Source organism: Ambystoma mexicanum, chromosome 12 (genome assembly GCF_040938575.1).
Source record: "Ambystoma mexicanum isolate Mex_15411 chromosome 12, UKY_AmexF1_1, whole genome shotgun sequence".
Classification (NCBI taxonomy): Eukaryota; Metazoa; Chordata; class Amphibia; order Caudata; family Ambystomatidae; genus Ambystoma; species Ambystoma mexicanum.
Window position 1 is genome coordinate 466,313,310 of NC_090936.1, and position 13,952 is coordinate 466,327,261.

General features: G+C 45.2%; 1 protein-coding gene across 5 annotated transcripts in view; it reads left to right on the forward strand.

The window, feature by feature from the left end:
• HIPK2 (homeodomain interacting protein kinase 2) overlaps positions 1–13,952 on the forward strand; it is a 668,258-nt gene that overhangs the window by 460,175 nt on the left and 194,131 nt on the right. For all 5 annotated transcript variants that reach the window (XM_069628730.1, XM_069628733.1, XM_069628732.1 and 2 more), the window contains exons 4-5: positions 8,165–8,284; positions 8,744–8,830. In XM_069628730.1, the coding sequence (XP_069484831.1) occupies positions 8,165–8,284; positions 8,744–8,830 (207 nt within the window). The remainder of the gene's footprint in view (positions 1–8,164; positions 8,285–8,743; positions 8,831–13,952) is intronic.

Here is a 13,952-nt window from a genome sequence, read left to right on the forward strand (position 1 = left end):
GTATGAATGCGGGTAAATGGTTGTATGATTTAATAGGATGAATTTTATCAAACTGTGATGTTTTTAAAATATTCCTGCTATGTAAAATAAAAATTGCTACAGTGCAGATTAATTCGTGACTAAATTCACAAAGAAAAAATGTATTGGGTATAATAAAATCCTTAATACGCCTTTTTTGAGAATTGTTTCCTCTGGATTTTCTTTCCGAGATGAATTATTACGGTAATACCCTAATCTAGAGTGTAGGGTCTCCTGTGCCTTTCAGTGACAGGTGAATGAGCAGCGGGGTAAGGTAAGGAGAGTAGGTTTTTTTCAGGAGACCCCCAGGCTCAGCTGCACACTGCTCCAGGGATGGCAGTGACAAACGTACTCCCGTATGGTTCGGGATTGCTGGGCACTCTCTCGAACGATACGGGAGATTGAATAACAATACATAACTGCTTGTTTAGGTGATTACAAAGGAGGCAACATTCTATCTTTCCTTGGTTTAGATTGAGGTTATTGTATGACACTCGTGCCTGATTGAGTGAGACGCAGTGTTTGACGAGATGGATCTTCTTGTCATAGGAGTTCTTCGGGTACAGATGAGTGGTATGTGCATATTGGTTGATTTTAAAGTTGAGGAAAGAGTAGTAACCCTATTGGGTCTCATTTTAAGACTGAATATTGTAGATGAAAGTGTGCTCCTTGGGTTACACCAGAGGTATTCAAACGTTGATGAGAATGACTGGTTTCCATGTGGATGAGCGGATGCCATTTGGCAGGGTATGAGGTGAATAGGTGAAGTACTGTTTCTTTGGAACACTCATGTAGCAAGGATTTTCAGAAGGGTTTTATGGTTGTCTTTGCTCTGACTAAATGAATGGAATCAATATTTATTCATCAGTGTCTTGTATGGTGTTTGTTTCAGTGCTGCATCCTGGATGGAACCGTGCCTGCTAGTCCGGAAGGAGTTTAATTACCACAGTTCTTTTGTGGAACTGGATAGCAATACTTGGTGTTTTTATGAGTTGCCTGACGAGAAGGCAAGTGTGTGATGGGTCAGTAGATTACTGCATCCTCTCGATCAAGTGTGGGTTCTTTTTTTGTTAGTAGAGGAAGGCTCTGCCCTGTCTTAAAAGTGCCAGAGGGAGATGCCTTGCTTATAAAACCCCAAAATATGAAATATAGCAAATCTACCTCCAACACTCAGTTCGCAGATGACCTGTGAGAACTGAACTGATAAGATCAGACCATCCCAAGGACCAAGTGACATGTGGGATACACCCTCGAGGACCTATCATGCTCTGTGCAGGACTAGAAATGCACACACCTATACTCAAATGAGCGAAGCAGAAAACTCATCCACATAGCTCTTCTATTTTTTATTTAACCTCGTGTCACCATTTCAATGTGTCTCTTCGATAGGTTCTTCTCAAAATGTATCTCATGGCCTAGTGTGATACCCTAACAAGGAAATTGGGACCCTTTGCTTCAACATACCCACTGGATGCTTCCTGCTTGCAGACTCGGCTCTGACCTAAAATTCACCTCACATATTCATCACTGCTGGTTCATACTACTCAGTTTCCTACTGGTTCAACCTTTGAATAAGTACGGAAGGTAGCAAAGATCGTGTTCACTTGTAAACAACCTTTGGCCCCTGGACACCTGCAGAATCAAATTGGTCAACCTGGACTACCCTGATAGCGCTCACGTCCTGCTAATAAAAGCACCTCTTACCCAGCCCTGCAGATAAGGGGTGTATCAGCCACTTTTACTCCCTAGCAGTAGGCACATACTCCCAAAAAGCGAGAATAAGGAGTAAAAATGCTCCAGACAAGAAATGGGAAACAGACACGTAGAACCTTGTGCCCCCGTTTTCACCCACACAGCTCCATGAATATGTTTGGACCAGTAGTGCACGTAGTACCATGCTAAGGAACTACCATTATAAATTCCTGATCGGAAGAAGTAAACATGAATCTTTTAATGTGCACGAATATACTAGGTGCAAAGAAATAGTTATTACAAAAACATTTCTGTTTTCCGATTAAAACATGTTTTACTCGCTTATAAAATACTCTGATTGGGAATTTGAATTACATTTTTATTCCCTAAAAAAATCTAGTCCCAACTTTAAAAAATGGGGAGTAAAATACTCCCACTTCCAAATCTTATCTGGAGCACTGCTCTTACCATCGGATCCATTTCCCAAGAACTGAAGTATGCCTTTGGCGCACCCTTGGAAGAACCCATAACGGACCCGGAAATCCGAGAAATGTTCAGTGCAGTATCACACGGTCTGGCCTACACTGCTTCATGTAGGTTCTCATGATAGTCCTCACCAAGTCACTTTTTACCTGATGAAAAGACCAAAGCCACCTCAGCAACTTCCAGACAGTCTTCCTAGTCAAACGACCGATTCTACCAAATTGAGTATACGGGAAGAACTCCTCTTACATACAGACCTGTGCACTATTCTTGGACCCCTCTACTGCTTCCAAAACCTAGGTTGAAAACATTGAATTCAACTGGCAAAACGCGCATTTAGGGATGTGGGATAAGCACGAAGGTGCTTGGCCCATTTAGGCTTTTTCTTGAAAATGAATAACAGGTAAGGTTCTGCAACTTTCTCACTGAAACTTCAATCCCTATTTGTTTATTTATTTATTTACTGGAAATTATACATGAAACGGACAAAAATGGTCTTATGGCAGATTGCTCACAACCATATAAGCAAGTCTAGAAGACGCTATTGGCCCAAAGAAAAGTTCTCTATGAATCTAATCCCAGAGTCAACACTAAACACAGGCCAACTTGAGAGGAAGGTCGCCCAGCAAATGGCCATCTGTTTCACAGCCATATTTCCCTAAAGCAGGTGACACTTCTTTGATGCGCTCATTCAGAAGCCCTTTATCAGTCATTTGCGCTTATCAGGGGGCGTTGCTGCCCATTTAAAAGCGCAGCCCGAATTCACAGATGGGATGCGCTTTTAAATGCTCAGAAACGAGGGGCATCCCACTGCGCCTGTGGCAACAGGCACAAAGGGAGGCACAAATAATGACAGGCTCATTCAATCAGTCATGATGTTATTAAAGTGCTGCAGTCTCGGGTTATACTGTGGCTGTCACACTTGCCTTTCCATCCCCGAATTAGGGATGAAAATGCTTTTTTTTTTCAGGGCACGTCTTGGTGAAATGCGCACCCAACAACCACGTGGTTGCTGTGGGCCTGCCATGCATTAGTGTCGGGAGCGCGTTCCTGACACTAATGTATGCAAGGGGCCTGAACAGCGCATGCCTCCTACGCCACTGTCCAGCCCCTCCTGATATGACCAGGTCACCTTCGAGAACCAGGTCGCTCAAATCAAACTAGCTTATTCGCTGCACTCCTTTCATTTGCGCTACTTTTTGAGAATCTGGCCCACTGGGTTTCAATACGTTGCAACCAGAGGTCCTTCTCTTGGGCTAGACCAGGGGTGCACAACTAGTTTTGCCAGAGGGCCAAATGTACCTTACAAGCTATCTACCGGGGGCCAGATTGTTTGTGTGGGGTAGCCGGGCGGGGCACGTGGTGAATTTACGACCCCCCCTCAGACATTTATAGTAAGTATGTGGGGGTACAAATGGGCATTTTGAGGTGTACTTCTTGTCTTTATTGCTATTTGTGCTTTCAATTCTGTAGTACACGTTATTAACAAGCCAGAAGAAAAACTGAATTTGCCCCGGGCTTCAACATGTTATCAATAGTGTGAGAACAGAATCATCCCGCACGCCCAGCAGCAGTAACCTAACAGAACTGGCTATCCTGCAGGTGAAAAAGAGATGGGCAGATGTGGCTGATGAGTGATCTGCCCACATTGACTACATGACTCCACACGCCACCACAAAACGCCTCTGCTTTCAGAAGTACTGCCACAAAAGACTTCAATACCCACTATCAACATTGCTTTGTCACTGGGACAATTGATGAATGTTCTCTTTACAATACTTTTATTTGAAGCATCATACAAAGGTGGTGAGTACAGGCCATGGAAAGAAAATATAACCAATATAGTTTTTTTTCTATACTTCTTATTACCATGCTTTATAGCACTAGTGTTGATAAAATTGTGTACTAAATTGGAGGGGTGTAAATATTTCCCCCAAATATGCCAGTGTGATGGAGCGTAGCAAGTGAGCCCAAACCAATTAAGAGGTGTTCGGGGTGGCAGGGGGTCTTCCCCCGCACCATCCCGGGAATAATTTTAAAACGCAAGCACACACAATGACATACATAATTTAAATTAAAGTACCTTCTGCCCTGGTCCTGATGTTTCCTCCCAGTGCTACAGCACCTGCGTAGCATAAAAAAGAAGCAAAGAGCGCTTCCTGGTTCGTGCACATGAACCCAAGAGCCGGAGCGCTGATGGCTAAGAGCCCATCTCCCTTTGTATGTGGTAGGAGGTGCAGGAGCCCCCCCCATACATACACACATGCAGTTCATCACCCAGCATCCCCAATGGGCCATGCAAGGTTGGGGAAGCAAAATGCCCCTTTTTTACATGGCTCACTGGATAAAATCCAATGAGCTGCAAGACTTATCCTTGGCCTCAACCCCGGGGACCACATCTCTCCAGCCCTAAAATGTCTCCACTGGCTCCTGGTTGCTGCAAGGATTAAATTCAAATCCCCCTGCATCATCCATAAGGCTTTCTGGGGCTGGGGACCATGGTATCTACAATAGGCTCTCACCAAATACTCTCCCTCCAGATCTCTATGCTGCTCCAGTGCCAACTCTCTGCGTGTCAAGCGCTTCTCTAAACAGCAAGCTGGTGGCCGATCTCTTTCCTCGGCTGGCTCCCTACTCTGGAACAGCCTCCCCCTTCCTCTCTGTCTAGAGCCGTGGGTTGGTGCAACCTTGCCCATTATGGAGAAGTGCCACTGGTGCAGCGTCAAAGAATGTATGCACAGGGTCGGTGTGGATGGAGATGAAATACTGTTGACTTTGAAGTCATGGACATGAACTGCACTGTTGGTAATGGTGATTTTTGAATACATTAATGACTCATAGACAGCTGCTACAGAAGAAAGCTACTGGGGTAGCTCAGCAGGTTGAGTGACTGTTGCTAAAATGTTATATATTTAAAACTGGCTGCAAATCCTATGACTTTGCAATTCCTTATAAAAATAAGTGCTATAAAATGGATGCAGCCAGGGGATATGTTGGGCTGCTAGCTTGCTTATATTCAGGGTGAGGGTGGGGGAATTTTTGCTCACGCAGTGAAAATCAAAAATTGGCACCCATGATCCCACAGTTTAATTTCCTGATAACTGCTGTCAGTGCAAAAGAAGCATTTATTTGTGATTACGCAGCTTGACAAGCATATAGCAGCTTTAGAAATGTATCCTGTGAAAAAACACAAAGGAAAGGACAAAAACAGGGTATTTGTGACAGACAAAAAAAAATAAACACATTTCAAAGGACACAAATGAATGTAAATTCCAGAAGCATGTTTCAGTTTGGAAATGTATTTTGTTTTTTTTTACCAGTGTAAATTGCATATTTGGTAAACTAAAGTGTGCCCACCATGTACATAGCCTGCTTTTATCAGTGATAGCCCCCACCCCAGTGATATTCATGGCCCATTGCTTCCCGTGGTGTCCCTTTCAGGCCAGATGAAAGAACACAGGCAGTGCAAATGGAGTCTGCTAGGCGCGAATGATGGCTAGACTAAGGAGCACCTTTAAGGCCCTTGCAAAGAGTTCTTTGCCTGAGGTCTGGGAGGAGGGGAACAGGCCATCAATTAGATAAGGCAATTACCCCCCTCCTGGGACGCCTCACCTATGCCAGCAACAGACTTTCATAATGAAGTGCGGCCAGCTTTGTTTTCTTTTTCTTGAAGTGGGCTGCACTTCATTATGAAAGTCCTGCTCTTCAGGGGGCCCGCAAAGCACAATACCGTGGGCCGCATATGGCTCCCGGGCCGTATGTTGTGCACCCCAGGGCTAGACAAACCCCACTATACTTCTTTTCAACTGGTGGCCTTTAATGGGACCTACTGCCCAAGACCCTCAGCTTCCCAATCCCTCAGAAAGTGCAAAAGGTTGGGCTTTGGTTTTACTTAATATAGTGCTTTATGCCACAGGTCAACACGCTCTCTAAGAAGCCTTTGCAGGGGCCTGGTCCTCAATTTTGGTTTCGTTGTCAAAGATTTGCCTTAGTCCTCCCGATCGCAACATACTGCTGTGACTATTGCAGCAAAAGCTTTGCAGGTTTTCAGGCCAAACATGTCATTAAACTTCAACGATCCCAAACTGACAATGCCTGCATCGTATTTGGACAAAACACAACTATGCGCCTTCAAAAGAAGTGCAGCGCTATATAAAAATCCCAAACAACCTTTGTAAAAAAAAAGAATTGCTTAAATTTGTAATAATGTTCTGTAGTATGGATCTGAGCACAGAGAGGGCATATGCGCTTGTGAAGACCTTGGCATATGGGTCACAGATCTAATGTAAATGCAGGTTATTATAAATCTAGGAACCATGGGATCCTACCCCCCTTCACAGAATAGAAGTTGCCTCGGTTTCTATTGCCAGCACTGTCAAAATCTTGGAGCAACATTCTTTTGTGGAATGCAGCGGCGCTGCTGTGGAACAGGGAGACACCGTTGCTGAAGAGCTTTGAGACAGTGGTGCAGGCTCTCAAACTCGCAGGAACAAATGCAAGGTGGACTTTTGAATCTAGTTGAGCTTTCAGTTTGCCGTAGGGTATAACCCCCGTCCACCGCTCAAACCCCCTGTTGATGGCCACGTTATCGGATGGCTGTGAATGGCTGCAGGTGTCGATTGCTTTGATGCCAGTGGTTAATTTATACATGTGGTGGTCCACAACCTATACTAACGAAGTCCAGGAATAGGAAGTCAGCAGTTATGTGGACCTCCTGGCTGGGATCTACCTGCATAGCTTGCATGTCAGATGTCGGCGTCAGGATTGTGGTCTTTTTTTCACGTTTCCACGTTTTAGGATTATTTAGTGGCTAATAAGTCTTCACATGTGACCACAAATCATGAAACAATCCTCTAATAGCAGGGTGCACTGAAACGGGTTTATTGCATCCAGAACGCATTGGACCAATCGTTCTCTGTTTTCTCAAGCATAGGTGTCAGGCTAGCTGTGTGGGTCTGTTGGTTATAATGTCTGCCAGGCTAGAGATCTGAAGCAATGGTGCTTTACCCATGTTTTCTGACTAATAAAACAAGATGCTATTAATTCCCAACCACTCGATGGCAGGATTATGCAGATCATGTGAATTTACAACAGATATCAAGCAGCAAAACATTTGTTACAGGTAAGTAATGTTTCCTCTTGGTATGTAGTCAATTCATCTAAACCCATTCCATCTAATACCATTCCATCGAAATGTTTCCATCAAAAATATTTCCATCTAATGCATGTTTTTGGGGGGTAAAGGGTTACCTTTTGTCCAGGTGTATTTTAAAGGGTAAAAAACGGGGTTGGGTGTGAGAAGTCCCCCACCCCCAAAAAAATGCATTAGATGGATATTTTTTAGATGGAAAAATGTTGCTGGAATGGCATTAGATGCAATGGTTTTAGATAAAATGACCATAAACCCTTCCTCTTCATAGGCCATCACGCTGGAAATCTTAACCCTCTGCTAATGACCCAGTTGTGCTGAGAAGGTGGCATACCTAATCCTCACCTAAACAAGGAGTCCTGCAAGAACATCTATGTGCTGAATGACTTCACCTTAGGACATGCATCCACTCCGGCAGGCCAGTGGAGGTATCTAATATCGCTCACAGTAGGGGGGTGCTCTGGTATGTACAGGGGCTAGGACCATGTGAGTGGAGGCCCTTCTACAGTGGCACTGGAATTACACAATGACGGCCCCATGCCTCTCCTTTGGGGGCGCTAAGTGATGTGTTGTTGTTGTGTCTGGAGTTAGGCCAAAGAAACAGGAGCCGAGGCGAAACAATACAAGAAAGTGGTTGTCAGTGGCACACCTCAATCACAACAAAATGGCTACATTTGCGACTTTAAATCTGTGTAAAAAAGCATACATTTGGAGCAGTGTATGACACTGAAGCTGTGCAGAACTGTTGTGGTATCTGTGACTGTGGCTTGGAATGCACACATCAGCAAAGTGCACTGATCTTTCTCTTAACTTCCCTTTCAGATCCGCTACATCTCACAAACACAGGGCTTGCCGGCAGAGTATCTCCTAAGTGCTGGCACCAAGACTAGCAGGTTCTTCAACAGGGACACCGGCTCGCCCTATCCACTGTGGAGGCTAAAGGTAAGAGTGCATGCCAAACTCCCTTCTTGCTAAAAACGCTCACACACAAAGTAGGCCATGGTTCACACAGCCTTCTCAGGGGTTAGGGAGGTCCAGTTCGAGTGCCAGGAAGGCCAGCAGATGCAGTTGCAGGGTGCTGCCAAATTGTCTCATTGGTTTTGCTGTTTTGCTGTTGCATTTGCAGTCGTCTTGAGTTTGAGCACATGATGTCCGGTAATCAAGACTAGTAGATGGGTGCAAATCTTAAAAGGGCCCTCCTTACAAAATAGCACGTTAGACGGCGTTCAGTAAAAGGTTCTTTGGAATTGGCACATAGCATGTGTGATAAAGAATGGTTCACTCACTCCTGCCAAGTCACAATGAACTATTAGGGGAGCGGCCTCGGCTTGTATATTTGGGCATCAGTGACACTGGTGTTTAGAGCAATGAAGCTGACCTCGCTGCTTATGTCTTATGCAGACACCGGATGACCATGAAACAGAAACTGGGATTAAGTCGAAGGAGGCAAGAAAGTACATTTTCAACTGTTTGGATGACATGGCACAGGTAAGACGCTGTTATGAACCTATCTGAGTTTTTGACTAATTGTTTTGATTAATACGGTGTCATTAAAAATGTTGCCTAGAATTCTTGCTGGTGACCCATCTGGTTGGTGACGTTATGATGCATCAAATAGACTTATGCAGCCAACTTATGTTCTTGTTGTCTGGAAATATGCAAGTACTGTTTTCATGCACTCGTTCTCCTTAGTGCATTTGGTCATTATTGGGTGTTGGCTTAGATTACGGAAGATCACATGATCCTGAGAAGAATTCTCCCTCACCTCGCCAAAACTGCAGTCAAAGCTGTTTTTTTGCAGTACCTTAGCTGCACTGGGAAATCCTTTCTACACATGTAGGACTCGGCATGGAAGGTTACCTCACTCTATTGCCGCCACTCCCGCAGCCGCATTCCTCTATTCATCTGCAAGAACTAGGGTGGTTGATCTCCACACAGTGGATGAGTGCAGCCTGTACCAGCCTCACAGAAAGAGAAGCTGACACCTGCAGACACTCCCTGGATATCATCTTCCTATATTCCACTAGCTCTCTGTTTTGACACCACTAGCTCTACCCACTCGCTTATTCACTTCACTGTTTCAGCCCCCCCTCCCTCCTCATTCACTGATCACTAAAAGGAAGTTCAAACATAACCTGGTGACCCCATACCTGGACCAATACAAGTCCTTTCTCAAAGCTCTCTCTCCTTCACTCACCCACTCCACTGAACTCTCCCTCACAGAGTTCAACAATGCATTTAGCACCTCTATTGGCTGTGATTATCCTGATCCCACCTCTGCTCACTCCACCTACCCCTCATCACTGAATTCTAATGCATTTAGCACCTCTATTGACTGTGATTATCCTGATCCCACCTCTGCTCACCCCACCTACCCCTCATCACTGAATTGTATCAACCATACAGCAGCTGAAGGGAACCATGTGTCTTCCCCATGTCCGTTAGTCCCAGAATCTCCCCTAGTATTTCACTGCCCTTTAATGTTTCTGCCCTTGCCCTCATAAATGCTCTCAATTTGGCAGATTTGCTTACTATACTGACCTTACTCTCAGACTGTGCTTCCCCTTCCAAATGGTCGTTATCCTCCCCTCTACACTGATGACTTTGCCTCCTTCTTCTCCTACAAAACCACCAAACTATGTGACATGTTCTCCACCCTCCTATCTCTTCAGCCCCTTGCTTCTTCTTCCCACCTCCCATCTCCCTCTTATACTTACCTCCCAGCTCCCTGCCAAACTCCTACATATCCTTCACTCCACGAACACCTCTTGTGATCCCTTTGGACTGTTCACATCACAAACTATCAAATAGCTCACTCCTTTCACCTCCTACCTTTCCTCCCCCTACATTCCATCCTTACCCAATGGCGTCCTCCCTGCCTGCTACAAAATAGCCACTGTCATCCCCATAATTAGGAAACCCATGGCTGACCCTAAAAACCTTTACTTTTACAGACAGATCACTCTCCACTATCACTAATCTGAAATCCAAGAGAGAGTGATCTTCAACTATAACATCGACTACCTTGAGGATCTCTCTGCTGCGTGCACCCCTCCAAGTGGATCACTCACTGCGTGCACCCCTCCAAGCGGATCACTCACTGGGTGCACCCGTTCAAACAGACATCCATAGCAGACACTCCACCAAAACTGATCTCAAACCAGTGCTCTCCATGTTCGTCTCTGCTCCATCTCTGTACTACTCAACCCCTCCACACCCTTCAATACAATGGGTGACGCGTCCCGCCTTTAGCCCCTCTCCATGCTTGGCTTCCAGGACACTGCACTTGACAGGGTGCCCTCTTTTCTCTAGGACCACTCCTTCATCTCGCAGAACTCCTAATACCTCTTCTCTCACTCTCCTCCTTCTGGAATTGCCCCAGGGATCAGCCCACTCCTCTTTACTCTCTGCAACTCCTCTCTTGGCAAACTCATCTCATCCCTTGGCTTTCACTGCCACCCATTTTGTTATTGACATCCACATGTTTCTTCTACTTTCCCTCCCCCTGCTATCTGGATTGGCTTGCCCTGTCTAATGCTTAATCCCTCCTACACGGGAGCCATCTTTCTCTCTACCTCCAATGCTAACCCCACTCTCCCATCCCCCACTTCTTTCACCCCTTACTTCTCCACCTCACCACCCTAGGCTTGCAACTTTGGTGACCTCTTTGGCAATGACCGAAGATTCTACCAATTCATCAGAGCCACTGCTGCTAGGATTAATCTACTCAACAAATTGCACCCCAACCTCAACCATCAGTTGCCCCAAACCCATTCTCTACCCATGAGTGTAAATTCTATTTGAGCCTTCTCCTTGATCTCCTCCTCGATTTCTTCTCTCCTCGACATAAAGTTCTCTGATTTGCTACCCGCAATCTGTGCAGCCTACCCTGATCATCCCCTGCCTCCACTCCCCTGCTGGGTGGCTTTCAATGCAAAGGCATACTCTCCAGGTTACTGCTCCTTGTCTGCAAATCGTTTCCGCGTCTCCCCCCCCACCCTGTAACCTCGCTAACTGCATCTCTCTCTACTCTGCCTCTCAAAGCCTGCATTTCTATTCTCACCACAATCGTTCTGTCCTCTCCGCCCGCCACCCCAAGTGTATCCTCCTGCTCCTTCCCCTGCTCCTTTTCACTGAAATTCCCTCTCCCCTGAAATTATAGCTGGTCCATGAGTAGCATTGTTCAACACCAGACTTACATTCCACTTGTAAGCCAGAGAAGCGGTACCCCAACCCCTTGCCACTGCTCACTTACTGACACCAGCCTACCCCCCCGGATTATGCCACACGTGTTTTCTTTCTTAACATTGTACATAGGTTTCCTCCCTGGACTTTCCCTCAATTAGACACCCACCCCCTTTGTAAACACAACCTACTCATGAACTGTATTGCCCCTATGGAAGTAATTTCCGGGGAAAGCGGCATCCCTAAGGTTCATACATACATTTAAATGCAAAATATTATTTATTTTGTTTTGGGCATTTAACGCCCATCAGGTTGTAGTCCAAAACATCTGACCTACTGCTCCTATTGAAGCTTGCTAAGGTGAAGTATTTTGCACTCTTTTAGGTGGAAATACATTTCTGCTACCCATTTTAGCTGGTGCTACCATTGAAGCCTATTATATGGACATTAATTCGATTGCTTTTATGCTCTATGAATTCAAGCTAATGTTTCTATTGAAGCCTCTTGTGGGGCCATTATTTCTGGTGGGTGGAGATGTGAGAGTGCTCTGACCCCTGTCAAGAGTATAGCGAGAAAGGCTAGTGGAAATCATGTAACACTTAGGACTGCGCAAAATCGATACATTGGGCATATTCTGGTGAGGAGGTCAGAGATGATGCCAGAGAGTTAGAGAGCAGGAGTACATCCTTGGCAGAGCTAACATGGGTGAGGCCAGACGACTTGAGGGCCAACTGCTGACCAGATGGCCAGCTGAGCCAGAGATCTGCCTGTCGTCCTCACCCTGGCTTTATATTTTTGAGATGTTATAATGTGTGTTTTTATTGTTGCTCCCAGAACTTGCATTCCTGCATTCACACTTTCAAGCAACATGTTTTCCTGTTTGCATTGTACATGGTCTTGAATAAGGATTTAGAGTGCCCATGCTTTTTTGTCATGTTCGCTTTCTGACTGCTCACTAATGTTTGAGAAACACTCAGCCAAGTTGTGGTACACGTTCAGGCATAGTACATTCAAAAGTATTTGCTGCCCTTGTATGTCTTGCTAGCCAGTATGGAGATCTCATATTTGCATCTAGTGGATAATAGGGTGGCGTGATATTATTTTTGTAATGTTCGCTTTCTGGCTGCTCACTAATGTTTGAGAAACACTCAGCCAAGTTATGGTACACGTTCAGGCATAGTACATTCAAAAGCATTTGCTGCCCCTTGTATGTCTTGCTAGCCAGTATGGAGATCTCATATTTGTATCTGGTGGATAATAGGGTGGCGTGATATTATTTTAGTCCTGTATTTTTAACTTGGCCTTCGATTGCTTTTTGTATTTTAATTTTTAGTAGCAATGAGTTTTTGATAGGTTCCAGCTGCACCTTTTCTGATAGGTTTGCGGTTTCTGGAACAGCATCACGTGACTACTAACTCACCTTTCCAAACAGCACTGCATGTACATTTTCTATGTTTGACCATATAATATGCTAGATGGCTAAGCACACAGAAGAATCGAATGTTGGATTGTTTGCTTATGTTAGGAACTGCTTCTTGTTCGTCTTCATTAGCTCCATAGCCATAGCCATGAGTCACAGTAGGGGCTAGATTGGACTACTGCAAAGTCCTCTTCTTAGGCACCTCAGCTAAGAACTTAAAGAAACTCCAAACCACTCAAAACAACGCCCTCAGGGCAGCCCTCAGCATTCCAAAAAGGGAGCACATCTCCCAAGCCAGGAAAGACGCCCATTGGCTCCCAGTCAGAGAGCGCATCCTATTCAAAGCCCTTTCCATTACACACGCCTGCCTAGCAAACACAGCACCTCCGTACCTCTCAGAAAACATTCACCGCGCCACTTCAGAAAGACCTACATGCACCCAACACTGCAACCTGCTCGCCATCCCAACCTTTAAAAGAGCCAAAGCTGGAGGCGCCAGCTTTGCAGTCTTAGCACCACAAAATTGGAATGCACTACCACCAACACTCAGGAAAGAGACCTCACGCTCAGCCTTCCGCAAGTTTCTGAAAACTCAACTATTCCACTAGGCCAGCCACCTTAGACACTTCAGACATACCTTACCTGACCTGTGGATTCCTCCATGTTAATTGCCCAATCCGTAACTGAAATGTATGTCTAAACTGCTGTATGCTCTTGTAACCCTATAAGCTATGCTCTTTGTCTAAGCAAGTATCCTTAAAAGCGCCACGATGCCCTAGGGCCGATGCGCGCTATACAAATGCAAATAAATAAATACATTTGTTGTACGGCTCATGCATTGTCTTTACACGAGAATATATGTGCATACATGCTAAGTGGAAGTGTGCAAGCAGGCTCATGTGTTCTTACGCTGTACTCGTATTAGAAGGTGCTGCATTGCAAGTGTAAATGCATATTGCATTAGTGAGAAAACTATGCCTGATCTTCTACACAAGGGTAACTAGA